Raw genomic sequence first — 16,126 nt, 5'->3', positions numbered from 1 at the left:
CAAAGCAATTCATTCGCGCGGCATGGGATGGGATGGGATCTGAGAATGCCAGTCCAACTTTGTCTCTTCTAATCTCTCGTTGCTCAGCCGACTCTCACCCGGAAACACAAGCCACTTGCATAGAATCTTCCAAACAAAGCCACACTGCACTCAAAACGAACGAAAACAAGCATCAGTCCTCAGCCATGACGGAAAGCGACATGCTCAAGGAGGACTTGTACAAGCTGCTGAATGTCGAGCCGACAGCCACAGAGAAGGAGATTGCCAAGGCGTACCGCGTCGGAGCACTCAAGTGCCATCCAGACAAGAACCCAGACAACCCAGCAGCACACGAGTTGTTCCAGCGACTGTCGCGAGGTGAGTGCTTGGAGGGCGACCAGCGGCTTGGGCTCTTGGCTTTTGGCTATTGGAAAAGCGTCGGATGGACGTTTGTGAGTTGCTCATTCCACTGACCTTTGCTGACTTGTGTGTGTGTGTGCGCGCGCGCTCGCAAAAAAACAAACAACCAGCGTATGAAATATTGGGCGACGAGAAGGCGAGACAGGCGTACGACGGACTGCTCACTGCTCGCAACGTCAACAAGGCGCGCGTGTCGGCAATGAACGACCGCCAGCGCGAGCTGCGCGCCGATCTCGAGCGAAGAGAGAGTGAGGCGTCTGCACGCAGGGCCGCTGCTGCTGCTGCTGGGGCGGCGGAGAACGGTGGGGCGGCGAACAAGCGTCCGAGGATGGATGAGGATCACCTCCGCGCGCAGTTGGCGCACGAGATTGAGCGGCTTCGCAAGGATGGCATGCGGCGATTGCAGGAAGAGCAAGAAAAGATGCGAAGGACCATCGAGGAAGAGAGGAAACAGGCGACACACGCTGCATACGCGTTTACGAGCGAGGCACAACCCATGCAACAACACGACGCTCAGAGCGCAAGCGCAAGTGTTGTGATTCGATGGAATCCCAGCGCAGATCCGCCACTCACAGAAGACACGCTTCGGGAAATGCTCGGAGCTTGTGGAGGTCTCGACACCTTGCTCACGTCGAAAAACCCAGGAAGTGCTGTCGCAAGCTTTGCGTCGCTGGAAGGCGCTGCCCGGGCACTCGCTGCGGCCACCAACCTCTCCAACGCGCCCATTGGTGCCGACCTCAAGTTAAAAATTATCCTCAAGGAGGACTCTGGTGCCCCAGCCGATCAAGCCGAACTCGTGGCTGCGCTTGTGCAGCGGCATCGCGCGTTTCGCTTTCCTCAGATGGCTGGTCGCCAAAGCGACTCATCCTTGCGAAGATCCACCCAGACTCCAATTCCCGCGGATGCCACAGAGTACGAGCGGGTTACCTTGCTTCGGATGCGCGAAGCCCAGGAGCGACGACGGCTTCAGCACGCCCACAGCTGAGCGGCTCGTTCTGGTTCTGCGCCGTGGCTATTTGATGCAGGGTGTGCTAGAGATGAAAAAGATATACAGTATCAGGTCCATCTCGTTTTACAGTACAGAAGTTTACGATTTCTGTTCGCTGCGGGCTCCGAGCAAGACGTTTCGTGGTGGTGTTACATTTATTTACAATGGTGGTGTAATTACAGAATCCATTCTGGATCCATTCAACTAACAAACGGCAGAAAAAAAACAAAACGAAAAAGAAACCCGACAACAACAACAACAACGAACGCAAAAAACAAAGAGTGTTAACAATCAGATGGAGTATCTCACGATGGGATACTCCAGTGACCCCGCTATGGTTGCCAAGGAAGCCATAGCTGCCACAGCGATTCATCCCTCGGCTCGTGGAAAGGTACCTCCCCGCAAGAAGGGAGGCAGGTTCAAAAGTGGACTGGCAGAATGATTCGTGCAGCAAACAGCTCGGCCAAGAACGCAAACAACGTTGACAGGATGAACAGAATATAAGAATAGCCCACAGAGACATTCTCGGGCAGCTTGAATGCCTTCCCGCTCACAAGAGGCGAGCTAAATCCTCCCGGGAAGATGAGAGTGGCCAAAGCGAGCAAGCACGCTGAGAATTGAATGAGTTTGACAACAGGCGAGGGAGTTAGTCGATGTGCAACTACACACAACCATTCATGACATGTCTGCCAACAAATGGGAATCTCTGAGATTCTCAGAACTCGAAGCCACACCCCCGCAAAACCCCTTCCCCTGACTTACCAGCAAAGAATCCCAGGTTACATGCAATGCGCATGCTGTGGGTGTTGTACCAAGCGCCGAGCGAGCACAGAATGGCGCCAAAGAGCGAGATCATTCCAACGACCATCAGGCAGTAGGCGGCCTGCCAAGCGACGGGCAGCTGGTCGATAGGCGCGACCATGCAGTACTCGGAGCCCGACAAGGACGGCCAGCACTGGTGCACAATGCCGAGCCTCGTATGCGTCCCTGCAGATAATGGCAATGGTGGTTGTATTGCAGAGCAGAGCGGTGAGCAAAAGCCGCAGATTTCCCATCACACAGGCTCACTCAACCTCCAGTCAGGTCACTGCTTTGGGAGTCTTGTATTGTTGCTTTAGCTTTGTTATTACCAAAGGACTCGCGATCGAGCCACATGGGCGTGGAGACGGCGACGACGCAGAGAATGAACGAGGTCGCAAACAATCCCAGCGACGCAACAATGGTACTGCTGGCGACGATGGACGGCATGACTGAAGATTGAGCCAACAGTGAAAAAGAAAAAAAGGAGTGACGAGCATACAAACTCATTCAGAAGAGGGAAATTCAAAAAGAGAAACAAGAGCGAGGAAAAGGCAAAAAAAAAAAAAAAAAAACACGACAAAAGTAGCTCAGAATTTTGAAGGTAAAGCGGGCTACATGTATTGGGTTGAGCATTCACAACAACAATTCCATCTACTGATTGAACGTCGCTTGGAGAGACTGGCCACTTGATGTCGTGTAGCTCAAAAGCGCAGCCTGTGCCCAAAGAAACAAAAAGGAAACTTCAATCAGAAAAGGGTCCATGGCAGTTCAAAAAGTCTCAGTGCTCGCTCTCTGTACTGACCTGAAGTGCACGAATCTGGACAGAAAACAGCATCAATGATTGTCCGGGTGTCGAGCTCAGGGCAGAAGGCAGCTGTACGTTGAGAACATGTTCCAGATCGAGAATCTGCTGCGCCAAGTCTGACGAAGGATCGCTTGTCAACGCCTCCGTGACCTTTGCCCCGACCAATCCGACTCGCACAACGCTTGGCTTGATCGGGTACGACACGGGCAGGCAAATCACCGCCTTCAGCACTGGTCAATCACCAAAAAACAACAACAAAAAAAAAGTGAGAAAAAAAAAGTGAGATCAAGACACTTTACAAGTGAGACGCTGATCCAAAGGTCAGCACCCATCATCCTCCTACATACCTTCGGATCCATGCTGCAAGCTCGCAGAAATACACGCCAAGGTCGAGTCGGCGTCCCAGACTGGCAGGGCATCGACAGAAGCCTCGGCAGCGCTGTCAGAATCCTCCGTGTCCATGGCGCGAGAGCCATCCTCATCTTCATCGCGGCCTTCAGCTGGTTGAAGCTCGTTGCCATCCGCGTCGACAGGGTTTGTTGCCGAGGCCTCGCCTTGAGTCTTTCGACGCAACCGGGGACGCAGAGCCTTCATTGCCTCAAAGTCAGTGACATTGGTCGACTTGATGCGCGGAATACTGCTGCTGGGCGAGGTCTCCAAGAGCGGGAAGGTTACCGGCAGGTTGTCGGTTGGCTTGCCGCTGTCGAGCTGGAAGAGCTGCGTCATGAGCTGCTGCCGCGCACCCAAACGATTGGCAATCGTGTCCACCACCGACATGACGTGACGCCGTGCAGAAATTTCCTGCGCAAGGCCAGTCTCCAGCGCATCAGACTGGTACTGAATGCTGTCAGACTGAGCTGCATCGGCACCGTCAACGGGCAATGTGGCACTTTCAAGTCCGCAGATCGACTGTGCCCAGCGATACGCAAACTCGGACGGATGGAGCAACTCGTTGAAGGACGCCGATACGCCGAATCGCGCAAAGAAAAAGCCTGCGCTCGGGTTGGGAGAGACACGACCAATGTCATCCGGGAAGAGCGCGGCCAAGACCTTGGAGCTGAGAGCGCGGGACCCAGACTCTTTGCGAGTGTTGTCAATGACAGGACGGCAAGTCACCATGTTGAGATGAACGAGGTAAAAGAACTCGATGGTCACCGACGTGTTGGAGCGATGCCCAATCTTGACCGACACATGCAACGGATGGCGGCGGAAGAGCTGGTTGGCGACGGAGTTGCTCGCAAAAGCAGTCGAAACCGAAGACGCCACATGACTTCCAAGGGCGCCGGTGCCGCTAGCAGCAGTGCCAGCGGGGACGGCGAGGGGCTTGGCGAATGTGCCGCTGCTGGCCGATGTCGATGCTGATGCAGCGTTTCCCGACTCGGCTGTACTCGCGGCAGCGGCCAATTTCGCCTCTGTGCAAAGAGTAAAGAAACCAAGGAAACGAGAAGAAGAAGCAGAAAGGGTGAGCAACACACACACACACACACATACACATACACATACACACACACACACACACACACACACACACACACACACACACACACACACACACACACACACACACACACACACACACACACACACACACACACACACACACACACACACACACACACACACACACACACACACACACACACACACACACACACACACACACACACACACATACCGTGCTCCGCAGCGCTCTTTTTGAGAGACTCTAGCAGATCCAGATTTGCTGTAGGTCCGCGAGGCATGGCACGAGCATCAAGCAGGTTGCCCTCGATAGACACAGACACATTGTGGTCTTTGAAAGCTTCGCGGTAGCCGCACAGCTGAACAAACAAAATCAAGAGAGGGCGCGGAAGCAGCAAATGCTGATGGTAGTACAGCACTTGAGGCGACGCGAGTTGCTTCTTCAACGATTCGGCGTTGCCGAACGTCGCTGCTGGCATCGGAGTTCCTGACAGAATGGCAGGCAAAAGCGAATCCATGGCCGAGCCCGCCAGCTCGGTTCGCAGCGGCTCGGCACCTTTGAGGAAGGCCTCAATTTGCGCTGGTAGCTTGTTGTGCACGGCGTTGCGCGAATTCAACCGGTCATCCATCAACAAGCGTCGCTTGTTCAGAGTTTGAACACTGTCATGCAGTTCTTTTCGGAGCTGAAGTTCGAGGCCCAGGCGCGCGATGGTGGTCTAAGCGGAAGGTGAAAGGGGGGAAGAGAGAGAGAGAGAGAGAGAGAGAGAGAGAGAGAGAGAGAGAGAGAGAGAGAGAGAGAGAGAGAGAGAGAGAGAGAGAGAGAGAGAGAGAGAGAGAGAGAGAGAGAGAGAGAGAGAGAGCGCGAAGAGCAACAGGTGGGGAAAGGTGAAGAGTCAGCCTCCTCCTCGACACTGAAGCCTGACACTCCACCCACATGCTCAAACGCCTTCCATACCTGATGATCTGCAGCCTGCCGGTCGACAGGTTTGTCAGTTGAGGTGTCCATGGCCGACGCGTTGCTTCCCGAGGCAGGGTTGTTGGCCTGGTGTGCCAAGAGCTCCTCCACCGAGACAAGCTCCATGGTGTCGTGGATGGATGCGTACTCCCGACATTGCTCGATCTCTTGCAGCAAATGGGCCTTTTCATACAGCAGATTCTGCAGGCGTAGGTGCTCGCGATCCACAGCGTGTTTTCGCTTCTCGGTGGCCTCCTTGATTCCCTGTTTTTGTTTTTTTTTTGTGCCCCGGATGTCCGGTCGATCGCAAAATGGCCCAAACACAAGGCCAGAACAAACAGCGCACCATCGCAACGTTCACCAGTTCACGTCAGACCAGTGTAGTCGGGACGACAAGCAATCCACCGCGCGCTGGATTCGTTTGGAGGGGGACTGTCTCGTTCCTCTGCTTTCCCTCAGGCCCTTGCCCTCCTCCCCAAAACACTATCATCTGCAACAGGTTGCACACACTTACGCGAGTGTGGTTGACAGCAAGTCGGTTGAGCCGCTTGACTTCGAGCACAGCCAGCGAGAGCCGCGTCGCCACTGGGCGTGCATTGCTCTACAACAGAACAGACAATCCCAAACCAAGAAGAGCCAACGGTCAGCAACGTGAACGTTCCCTCATTCATGCAACAAACAGATCAGCATCCGGAGCCAAAGCACAATTGTGGCTGGAGAACGAGCAAAGCGATCAACGATCAAGAAGCACGGTTGACGGGTGCGTTTTGAGTACCTCGGCCTGGGCTCGCTCCTGGGACAGTGGCGCGCTCTTGATGATGACAGCGCGAATGCCTGCAAGCTGATCCACAAGCTCACGGAGTCGGTTGGTCGCGACTTCCAGCATCGACTCGGACAGCGGCGGCGACGAGGTTTCCATTTCGATTCAATCAAATCCTCGACAAACAAAAGACTGAGCGGGCAGATCATATCTCACAAAGGTAGATTGGCATTGGATGCAGCATGATTGCAAACTGTGCAGATTGTTGCGTGCTGGAAGAGACATGGAAGAATATCGCAAGCAATCGGTTTGTTGTTTTTGTACTTAATCCAAACACTCAATGCAAGTGCAAATGCAAAAGCAATTCAATAAAGAGGAAAAAAACCGGAGACGAAAACCATGCGTCAAAAAGAAACGAACATCAAACATTCCAACAGCTTTCAAAGTTACAAGGCCAACGCTGCAAGGTTGGCATAGAGATCGAGAGAGTCAGGGTTTCGCAAAGCGCCACGCTCTGTCACAGGCTCGCCTGAGATAATCTTCTTGACTGCAACTTCGACTTTCTTGTTATTGATCGTGTACTAGCGGGCAGACACAAGAGAAATGAGCGAGAATGAGTGCATGAAACAAACAAACAAAAAAAAGCAAACCAAACCACAGGCAAAAAAAGCAACAATACAGACCGGAATATCTGCAATCGGCAGAATAATGGCAGGAACATGACGTGCAGACAGTTGCGCGCGGATTGTTGATTGAATGCGCGTCAGCAGCGCCTTGTCCAGAGTAGACTCGCCATTTCGCAGCATCAAGAAGAGCACGACACGCTCGTCGGCGCCCATCTTTTGACCGACGCAAAGCGCGTCGAGGATTTCGGGGAAGAGCTCGGGTTGCTCGACTGCCAAATTCCACCCAAAGGTGTTTGTTAGTAACAGAGTTTCGTTGCTGTCTTGCTCATTCATTGTCAGCCCGTCGAATTCGTCACATACCAATGTTGTAAATTTCAGCACTGCCAAAGCGGACACCGGCGGGGTTGAGGGTGCCGTCGCTACGACCGAGCATCACGACACCGCCTGTCTGCGAGCTCACCATCATGTAATCGCCGTGCGACCACACGCCTACGAACGAAAGTCGCCATGTGAGCACACAAAACGTTGAACAACCCAACATACAAACAACCACAAGAAAGTTGAATCACCACACTCACCGGGATACTTGGAAAAGTACGCCTTCTTGTACTTTTTGCCATCATCGTCGTTAATGAAAAAGACTGGTTGGCAGGGGAATGGCTTGACGCAAACAAGCTCGCCAGCCACGTCAAAGACCTCCTTGCCGTCGTCGTCCCAGGCCTGGACGTCCATGCCCAGGCAGCGGCATTGAATCTCGCCGCGGTAGACGGGTAATGAGACGTGATGGCCAGCGAACAAAGAGATGATATCCGTGCCACCTGTTCAACGAACGACACACCACATCATTTAGTTGTGTGAACGACAGCGACTCGTAAAGCTGGTTTTCGAAGGAAAGCAAACAAACAAAACACAAACAAAACACAAACAAAACACAAACAAAACAAAAAACAAAGGCCTTACCAGTAATCGAGCCAAGAACAATATCTTGCTTGATGCTATTGTACACGTAATCGTACGACTCGGGCTTGAGGGGCGAGCCAGTCGACAGAACGCAGCGGAGGCTATTGAAATGATGAGCTTCCTCTGGAAACACACAACCAAACAAACAAAAAGCACAAAGTTAGAAAAATGCATTCAATCCATCATCCAATCAAAAAACAACAAAAACAAGTCTCCTCACTTGGCACAAGCTTCTTCTCTTCCAGGGCGGCAAGCCACTTGGCGCCAGTGCCAAGAACGGTGATGGAAAGCTCGTCCACCAAATCCCACAGCACATTGGGCGAAGGGATAAACGGAGAGCCATCGTACAGCACAACGGTCGCGCCAACAGCGAGGGCAGTCATGAGCCAGTTCCACATCATCCAGCCAGCCGTCGTGTAGTAAAGAATGACATCGTCGCTGGTGAGGTCGCCGTGCAGCCTGTGCTCCTTGAGGTGCTGCAAGAGCGTTCCACCGACCGAGTGAACCATGCACTTGGGAATGCCAGTCGTGCCGGACGAGAACATGATGAATAATGGGTGGTTGAAGGGGACCTGCTCGTACACCAGGGCGGGGGCAGGCTCAGTGGGAGAGGAGGCCTCGTTGAGGAAGGCGTCAAAGCTGACCCAGTTGGCATGGAGCATGGGCGACGGGTGCTCCTGAACGAACGGGAACACTACGACGCGCTGAACCGTGCTCAAGTCACGCACAACGGCGTCGAGCTTTTCAGTGTGGTCGTGGACGCGGCCATTGTAGTGCACGGCATTCACAGAGAAGACAACGCGCGGCGAGATTTGACTAATGCGCTCCACAACACCCTTGACGCCAAAGTCAGGGCTGGTCGAGCTCCAGGCAGCACCAAGGCTTGCGGTGGCCAGCATGGCGGCGACAGCCTCAATGCAGTTGGGCACATAACCCACGACGCGGTCGCCGGATTTGACGCCCTGCTTCTTGAGGGCAGCAGCAATGCGCGAAACAAGCGCCTTGAGCTGGCCGAAAGTATAACGAGTGGGCGGAGTGTTTTCGCCTGCGTCGAGTTCAAAGTACAAGAAAAGGGGAAGGGAAAAGGTAAGTCATTTCTGACGCGTGTCGCATTCGCTTCTGTTGCCATTCTTGTCGCTTACCAGTGCCGATGAGAGCAACCTTGTCACTGGGGTGCTCAAGCAGGTGCTCGGCGTAGTTGAGGCGGCTGCCGCGGAACCACTCGGGCACGTCCACAGGCTGCTTTGTCATGTCCACGACCTGTGCGAAAGCGGGGGGGGGAGAGGTTACGAGAGTTTGTGTCGTTGAGAAAACCACAACCAAACGGGAGGCGCAAGTTGGACAATGGCGTTCGTTGGTTACCTGTTCGTAAGGCTTGGAGTGCTTGATACCGACAAATTGCCAGAGGTCACCCCAGAATTCGTCATACTTGTCGACCGACCACTTGCGCAGGCTCTCGTACGAGTCTATTGCAAAGTGACAAGGACAAAGATAAGTCGAGTGTTGAGGAGGGTGGGTGGGTCGGAATTGACGTTCCGCTTTTGTTGGGGCGAAAGCGACTGGTTCGTGACTTTTGATCATGCAGCGCACTTTTCTCATCACCCGCCACCCCTCAAAACTAACTAGAAAAAAAAACCACGAAAAGGCAAAACTCTACTTTCAAAGAGGCGACAGCTGGTCATGCATGACGCTTTTCGGCTTGTTACTCTCATTGGTGGGGGCTGTCAAACTCAGCGGTGGACGTTCGAGTTGCCCCCGTGCATCGCCAATAATATTGACACTCCACACAAGCATTGACTGAGTTCGTCTTGTACCAACTCTTCCCTTCCACACGCCGGCCATTCGACAAAACTGCTCCCCGCCATTGTCGTCATGCAAACAGAGAGAGGGGGCGAAAGTGCAATGAATCAGGTTTGGGTTCCTACTTTTCCTTCTCTCTTCCTATCCCGTCCTCATTCGCTCACAGCGCTTCTGCTGAGAATGCCTGCTGGTTCACAGCGCCCTCTTTCTCTTTCTCTTCCTCTTCCTCTTCCTCACACTGCGGCGTCGCTGGGTCGTCCAGGAACAGCAAAAAACCAAAAGGAGAAGAATAAAATACAAAAAGTCACGCCTCAGTTGAAAAAAAAAAAGAAAAAAAAAAAAAGAGGATAAAAAAATCACCTCATTGCGAGTCACTGAAACGAAATGATGCAGGAAGGGCTGGAGCGTACGACGAAGGCCCTTACCGAAAGTGAGACCGCGCTTGGCAGCGACGGCGGCAGTGAATGCCTCCATCTGCGTGGGGCGCGCGGGAGGAGCGGCGGTGGCGGCGGCGGCAGCCACATCAGCGAGTTGCTCAGTCACGACTGTCGGCGTTTGAGCGTGGTGCTTGTGATGATGATGATGGTGCGCGTGGTGACGCGGGCGCCACAGCGGCTCTTGGTATGTTGCGGTGGGTTGAACCATGTCTGAAAAATAAAACAACCAAGCTGCAACAGTGAGACGGCGACGTTGTTGGGAGGAAAGGAAGACCAAATGGAAAAAAAAAAAAAAAAGAAAAAAAAAAGGAACACTAGGAAAGCAAGTGGCGTGAGTTGGGATTCCTTCTCGTTTCGACACTCTCCCTCCTGCTGGTCTGCCTGCTTTGGTATTGAGTTTGTGAGGGGGGAATTGGATGTGTAGCGACCGTGCATGACGAACTGCGGGCAGGGTGCCAGTGCCCATCACACTCTGGCGCGCTCAATCACACGTGCAACGAAAGGCACCGTGAAACACAGCTCAAGAACAAAAAAAAAAAAAAAAAAAAAAAAGCCAAGTTACCAAAAAACAAAAATGAAAACTGATCTTTCGACTTTGACATTGAAACCGCTTTTGGGTGTTGGTCGCGATGCACTGTTGACATTATCAAACGAAACATTTGGCTTGGAAAACGGCGTGCCAAATGCATGAACAAGCGCATCGGATTCAAGGAAGCAGCGTGATTTGAAAAATGGACATTTCACGTGCAGGCGTGTTTTGTGTTGTTGGAACCATCGAAACGAAAAATGCTCCGCTCCAAGCGATCGCAGCAACGAGCCAGAGCGGCGTCACAGGTCTGGAAGTCTGAGTCTGGCTGGTGTAGACAAAGTCTGAACTCTGGCTGAAATATGGGCACACGAGTCCTCTGGGGGAAAAGGACGAGTTGAAACGCCAGCACAACAACTGTGGATGTCAAACTGCTTGTATTTATAAACACACCAACAGGAAAGAATACACGACAAGCAACGCAATGACATTTACTTGGTCGTCCGAGCACGCGAAGCCTTTGGTTTTGTGGCAGACTCGGACGCCGACTCAGACTTGGAACCTTTGGACTTTGCCGCAGTTTTGGGAGTGGACGACTTTGGTTTTGGGACAGACTCGGAACTAGTGGACTCTGACGCTGACTTGGAGCGCTTGGACTTTGCCGCAGCTTTGGGAGCGTCAACTTTGGCAGCCGCTTCCGGCTCAACCGTTGGCGACGCTTCCTGTGGCAGCTTGGTGCGCGACTTTTTCGTCAGAGTGGCGTCAGCTTCATCCTTGACTTTCTTGGACGGTTTTTCTGCAGCAGTCGCATCAGCAGTCTTGGCACGCGGTTTCCGCGCGACGGGCTTCTTGACTACGAACGCGGATTTGGAATCGGGATGGGGAACCTGCACCACCACCGTCTTTTGCCTAGTGCGCTTTGCGGCGGTGCTCAGAGGTGGGGCTACAGCAGCTGCTTGGGCTGCTGATGTCGATGCACCAGGAGCAGTGGACTTGGTTGCTGCTGCTGCTGTTGAACGGCCCTTGACCTCTGATGCAGCGCTTCGAACAGCGCCCTTCTCTTGCACTCGCGATTTCAGCCAGTTTGGACGATACGCAAACTGGTTGTGGGTGGGCGTTTCCGTTGCGCTTAGAATCGCAGCCCCGACATCCTCCAGCGCCTCATCGAAATCGACAACCGTGTCTTCAGCAACCGTGTCTTGCGAGCCAGACAGGGCCACCAACGCCTTGTCCACCCGCTGACGCAGCGCTTCCGCAGACAGCCCTTGCTCCATGATGAAATCTTCCGCATCTTCATCGTCCAGCGGCTCGTCAATCGCATCCACCTCAACGGTCATTGTCGTCGGCAGTGCCTTTGCCGCCTTAAGAGCCTTTGCGGATGTTTTCTTGACTTCGGGCTTAAAGTGGGCGTTGGGCGGTGCTGGCCGAAGGGTCCGAGCCGGCGTTAGACCGCGAACACTCGTTGAAGCAAGCTGAGCAGCTGCGTCGGTGGGTGTCGGTGGCGGATGAATCAGCCAGCTTCCATTGTCCGTTTCAGACAGCAGTTGCTGAATGTCGAGCGTCCGACCGAGGGCCAGGGGGACTGGCTGCGACGGAGTGACGCAGATTTGGTTGGACTCTTTGCGCAGAACGTGGTCTACATCCACGCCACTGAAAAAGGCAACGGATAGCGGGAGGTCGTACACGCCGACTTGCGCCGAGAACAAGGCGCGCGTCCACAAGTTGGCCACTTGCATGGCCAGGGCCAAGCGCAGAGTGTCTGTTTCGCGCACCAAAAACCGCACCTCATCGTGAATGGTGATGCACAGCCTGGCGTCAATCTTGTAGCGCTGCACCAGCCACTTGACCGAGGTCAGCAGCAGGTGCAGATAGTCGACACCAGACGACTGCACCGCCCAGTTGACGCGCGTGGTCGCAAACTCGCCCTTGATCACGTTCGGATGCAGAGCGTTGCAAATCTCGCACCCCAGCGCAGGCGTGCGCGGGTTTTTCGTTGCAATTTGCTCCAGCTTGTTGAACGTGTATGACTCGGATCCACCGCGCCACTCGCCCGTGGGCTGGGACGGCGAGCGACTTTGGCCGTCTCGCCTGCCCTTGGTGCTCGCGTACAGATCGCTGGAGCGCTTGTCGGCCTCTTCCTGGCTCAGCGAGGCATCAAACTGCTTGAGGAGCTTTTGGGCATACGACATTCCCGCTCCGTAAATGCGCGCATAGTTGAAAATCTTGGCGTGGTCACGATCCGTCTTCAGGGTGGCAGCGGTTTTGGAGTGCATGTCTGTGCCATCGCTCTTCTTGCCTGCCAACGTCATCCAGCCCAGAGCAGTGGCACCATGCAGCCCAAATCGAGCGTCGCCAAACAAGGCGGCAATCCACAATTCTTCAGAGTCAACGTCGGCACCCACAAGCTGGTACCCTTGCGGAGCCACCACCTTGATTTTCAGCTCAGAGCCAAGGCGATTCTTCTTTGCATTGCTGGCAGTCATCCACGTTGGCTCAACTGCGCGCCGCGTGATGGTGCCAGCCGAAACAACCTGAGGCACAATGGCGCCAAAGTCCTGGCGCAGCTGAGACGCTTGATCCTGGCCGTGGCTGCTCGGAGGGCGAGGCTCGGTGCCCATCGAGATGGTGGACGGCGGCAGCAGGCAGTCAGACGGCACCGTGCTCGGATCGACTGGGAAGGCGTTGCCACTTGCGGCCAGCATGTCTTGCAGAATGGAAAACTGCGACTTGACCCGCCGATTCACACCCACCCAATACGCGCACATGGTGTTGAGCGCCAGCGCTTTGGAGGCCGTCTCCGACTGGGACGTCAGCACGCCCTTTTCCAACGCCTTCAAGTAGTCCTTGGCCAGAGGCGAGCCACAGCGAACTGTCTCGCCTCCTTTGTGTGGAATGCGGTAGAAGACAAGCCAATCGGGCTCTTGCCCGTGGAGCACAGTTATTGGGACGGTCTTGTCGTTGAACAGAACGGGTTCCAAGTGGCTTCGGTCTTTCTTGGCGGCGGCGGCGGCGGCGGCGGTGGTTGCTGGTTTGGTTTTTGTTTTTGTTGTTGATCTTGTGGTTGTATTTGGTGTGTTGTTCACGTGGTCGATGTTGTCCATGGTGGTGGTGGTGATGGTGGTGGAGACATTGTCAATCATGTCAGCATCGTCCTTGTTGGCATCCGCGCCCGCCAAGACTTCAAGCTGTTCAGCAAACTCGTCATCCTCAGCCACCGCGGCCTCCTCCTCCGCCGCCGCCTCCTCCTCCTCCTTCTCGGTCGGAGATGAAGAATCAAGTTGGAAAAACCTGCGCATCAACGTTGAAACGCCAGGTGGCCGTGGTTGGTTGGCCGGCAACACAAAGCCCCAGCCTTCGCCTTTGATGAAGCGCACAGGGTGGCCCAGCCACGCAAGCCTGAGCAAATACGGCGTGACCATGGTTCGCGATGTGAGCTTTTCCGGTCGATCGGAGCCCGTGGGACAGAGCGCCTTGTACCACTCGGGCATGCCCGCCAAGCGCTGCTTGCTCACTGGTCGCGAAGGCTCGGTGATTTCGCCCTTCTTGTTGCGCTTCTCCTTGGTCATGCGCTGGGGCTCGGCGTGCCAGTCGAGGTTGCGCAGCCACGGATCACTTTCGTACTTGGGCCGCCCTGTCGCAGGGTCGACCTGTGCTAGAGCCAGCGCCTCTGTTGCCATCTGCTGCAAACTCAGGTTGACAAGACCCGAGCTCTCGCTGTACATGGCCTGGCCCTGCGCAATAAAGTTGTACCACGTCGCGTCGATCGGCAGGTAGCAGCTGCCCATTTCCAGCATGCCTGCAAAACTGACGGGGTTTGGACACTTGTGCATGTACGCGGGCAGGAGCTTGGCGTACAGACGGTAGGTGCTCCGAACGTCGTTGGCGCAGTAGGCCATCAGGAGCTCAAAGTTATCCGCCACGTCCTGCAACGAGCCATTCACGAAAATGTCGCGCGCGTCCTTGGAGACCTCCTCGCCCAGATAGAACTGGCACAAGTCCTTGAGCGAGCCCGAATCAGCCAGATCATTCGTCGGTAGGGTCGTTCGCTTGGGAAACGGCGAGTTGGCGCGCTCGCGACGCTCGCCAGTGACGCACATGTGCAGGCTGGCCGTGTCCACAAAACGAAGCCCACTGTCGCGAATAAAGTACTCGTCGAGAATGCGCGCGCGATCGTAGCTGACGCGATGGCCAACCACGAGGCGTGGCGGGCCCGTCACCGTTTCGACACTGTTCAGATCAATTTGCCGGGGGTTGTTGCTTCCTTCAGTTGGTGCCGCCGAGCTGCTCGCGTCGCGGTCATCGGGCCGAACGACGTTTCGAACATTGCCAAAAGGGATGAGTATCTTCGGATTGGGCGTGGTGCTGTTGGCAGTCCCGTCCAACCACGGGAGGAACTGTGGCGACACCCAAGTGTACCACGCATTCACCGACACGGCGGCGGCCATGATGGGGTACGGACCAGCTTGGACACAGTTTTCAATGTCAAACGTGAGCGCGGTCTCGGACAAGTCCGGGTAGGGCACCTGCGTGACCACGCCGTCGCGACCGATTCGCGTCCAGCCTGCCGCGCGCGACCAGCGAGTGGGCATGGGCGGTATTGCCTGCTCTATCGGCACCATATCGTCGGTGCTCGATCCTGGCACATGTCGCGCAAACGGCAACCGCGGCATGCGTGATGGTTGATGGTTGTTGTCGTTTTCGAACGGGGCAATCACCGCGTCGGGTTCCTGCACCTCCTGCGGCCACGCTCGCCACGCGTCGACTGTCGGAGAGGGCTGATACGCGGCTGATGCATAGTCGATCGCATACTGCTGATACGGCGCGGCCGTCTCGGCGCCCACTTTGCGAAAGTGCTCCTCGATCGTGTCGCCTTGCAATGGCGGGAGTTCCCAGTCAATCTCTGGCATCACGTCGGCCACCTTGTCTGCCAGTCCGTGCTGCTTGAGGTGTGCGCGCGCCTCGGCCAGCCATGTCACCTGGGGTGTCTGCGTCCCGAACACGGTCTCGTGGAGCGGCCTGGACAGCATCTGCAGGTTGAGCTCGTTGGAGCGTGCGAGCGGACTACTACTCGAGAGGGATGGCTTGGCTTGGGCGACTGTTGGCGGCGATTGGCTCGGACTCGCGTTGGTACTGGTGTTAGTGGTAGTGCTAGTGGTTGTAGTGTTTGTAGTGGCAGCAGCAGACGCGGCACCACGGCGCGGGTTGGCTTGGATGTTGAGATTGCCAAGACACGAGGCGGCGATCGTCAGCAATGGTTGCGGCTTGGTCTTGGCCACTTGCATCTGTTGCTGATGATGATGAGGATGATGATGATGCATCAGACGCTGCTGTGCAACCAGACACGACGAGCGAACGGACTGCACTCGTTGCGTTCGCGAGACGAGCATGAACGCAGCACTCAGCATTTGGAAAAAGGTTGGCGCCCAAAACTTCTAAGACAGACAATGCCGAACTATGGAAATCAAAAAGAAAAAGAGTGACTTTTGAACAATGACCTGCATTTGACATTGTTACAGGAGCCTTGTTTCACACCAACCTGAGCTGTCCGAGATCCTGAGTTTCGTTCGCATTTCCCCCAAATCCGGTGACAGTCTATTCAATTTTTTTT

General features: G+C 54.8%; 5 protein-coding genes across 5 annotated transcripts; 1 reads left to right on the top strand and 4 right to left on the bottom strand.

Moving 5' to 3' along the window:
* Window positions 1-15: 15 nt before the first annotated feature.
* Window positions 16-1,606, top strand: CAOG_00126 (hypothetical protein). Its single transcript, XM_004364940.2, has 2 exons — window positions 16-357; window positions 510-1,606. Exons 1-2 carry the CDS (start codon window positions 33-35, stop codon window positions 1,382-1,384), a joined length of 1,200 nt encoding a protein of 399 aa, XP_004364997.2. The 5' UTR covers window positions 16-32; the 3' UTR covers window positions 1,385-1,606.
* CAOG_00125 (hypothetical protein) lies at window positions 1,499-2,675 on the bottom strand. The gene is made up of 3 exons (XM_004364939.2): window positions 2,518-2,675; window positions 2,150-2,374; window positions 1,499-1,997 (listed from the first exon to the last, which is right to left on the bottom strand). Exons 1-3 carry the CDS (start codon window positions 2,633-2,635, stop codon window positions 1,807-1,809), a joined length of 534 nt encoding a protein of 177 aa, XP_004364996.1. The 5' UTR covers window positions 2,636-2,675; the 3' UTR covers window positions 1,499-1,806.
* A 109-nt stretch (window positions 2,676-2,784) lies between these two features.
* CAOG_00124 (hypothetical protein) lies at window positions 2,785-6,349 on the bottom strand. Its single transcript, XM_004364938.2, has 7 exons — window positions 6,185-6,349; window positions 5,924-6,010; window positions 5,410-5,673; window positions 4,669-5,170; window positions 3,341-4,405; window positions 2,991-3,223; window positions 2,785-2,902 (listed from the first exon to the last, which is right to left on the bottom strand). Exons 1-7 carry the CDS (start codon window positions 6,326-6,328, stop codon window positions 2,840-2,842), a joined length of 2,358 nt encoding a protein of 785 aa, XP_004364995.2. The 5' UTR covers window positions 6,329-6,349; the 3' UTR covers window positions 2,785-2,839.
* A 112-nt stretch (window positions 6,350-6,461) lies between these two features.
* On the bottom strand, window positions 6,462-10,224 carry CAOG_00123 (acetoacetyl-CoA synthetase). Its single transcript, XM_004364937.2, has 9 exons — window positions 9,981-10,224; window positions 9,118-9,221; window positions 8,898-9,015; window positions 7,976-8,800; window positions 7,756-7,878; window positions 7,374-7,613; window positions 7,156-7,284; window positions 6,853-7,064; window positions 6,462-6,750 (listed from the first exon to the last, which is right to left on the bottom strand). The coding sequence occupies exons 1-9, from the start codon at window positions 10,198-10,200 to the stop codon at window positions 6,616-6,618; spliced, it is 2,106 nt and encodes a 701-aa protein (XP_004364994.2). The 5' UTR covers window positions 10,201-10,224; the 3' UTR covers window positions 6,462-6,615.
* A 714-nt stretch (window positions 10,225-10,938) lies between these two features.
* CAOG_00122 (DNA polymerase gamma) lies at window positions 10,939-15,979 on the bottom strand. The gene has a single exon (XM_004364936.2). It carries the CDS (start codon window positions 15,921-15,923, stop codon window positions 11,010-11,012), a length of 4,914 nt encoding a protein of 1,637 aa, XP_004364993.2. The 5' UTR covers window positions 15,924-15,979; the 3' UTR covers window positions 10,939-11,009.
* Window positions 15,980-16,126: the final 147 nt, after the last annotated feature.

The sequence above is a fragment of the Capsaspora owczarzaki genome (assembly GCF_000151315.2).
Source record: "Capsaspora owczarzaki ATCC 30864 unplaced genomic scaffold supercont2.1, whole genome shotgun sequence".
NCBI lineage: Eukaryota > Filasterea > Ministeriida > Capsasporidae > Capsaspora > Capsaspora owczarzaki.
The sequence above is the reverse complement of the archived record's forward strand: the minus strand, read 5'-3'. Positions and strand labels throughout refer to the sequence as shown.

Bases quoted from the DNA above. Each gene is read 5' to 3' on its own strand.
- CAOG_00123 (XM_004364937.2), bottom strand. From the start codon at position 10,200: ATGGTTCAACCCACCGCAACATACCAAGAGCCGCTGTGGCGCCCGCGT. The intron at 8,801-8,897 runs GTAAGCGACAAG...AACTCGACGCAG, and splicing joins GGTTGCTCTCATCGGCACTG to GCGAAAACACTCCGCCCACT. The intron at 7,614-7,755 runs GTAAGGCCTTTG...TTCGTTGAACAG, and splicing joins TGTTCTTGGCTCGATTACTG to GTGGCACGGATATCATCTCT.
- CAOG_00125 (XM_004364939.2), bottom strand. From the start codon at position 2,635: ATGCCGTCCATCGTCGCCAGCAGTACCATTGTTGCGTCGCTGGGATTG. The intron at 2,375-2,517 runs GTAATAACAAAG...CATTATCTGCAG, and splicing joins GCTCGATCGCGAGTCCTTTG to GGACGCATACGAGGCTCGGC. The intron at 1,998-2,149 runs GTAAGTCAGGGG...TTCAATTCTCAG, and splicing joins TAACCTGGGATTCTTTGCTG to CGTGCTTGCTCGCTTTGGCC.
- CAOG_00124 (XM_004364938.2), bottom strand. From the start codon at position 6,328: ATGGAAACCTCGTCGCCGCCGCTGTCCGAGTCGATGCTGGAAGTCGCG. The intron at 6,011-6,184 runs GTACTCAAAACG...GTTCTGTTGTAG, and splicing joins AGGAGCGAGCCCAGGCCGAG to AGCAATGCACGCCCAGTGGC. The intron at 5,674-5,923 runs GTAAGTGTGTGC...AAACAAAAACAG, and splicing joins TTGCTGTCAACCACACTCGC to GGAATCAAGGAGGCCACCGA.
- CAOG_00122 (XM_004364936.2), bottom strand. From the start codon at position 15,923: ATGCTGAGTGCTGCGTTCATGCTCGTCTCGCGAACGCAACGAGTGCAG.
- CAOG_00126 (XM_004364940.2), top strand. From the start codon at position 33: ATGGGATCTGAGAATGCCAGTCCAACTTTGTCTCTTCTAATCTCTCGT. The intron at 358-509 runs GTGAGTGCTTGG...ACAAACAACCAG, and splicing joins GTTCCAGCGACTGTCGCGAG to CGTATGAAATATTGGGCGAC.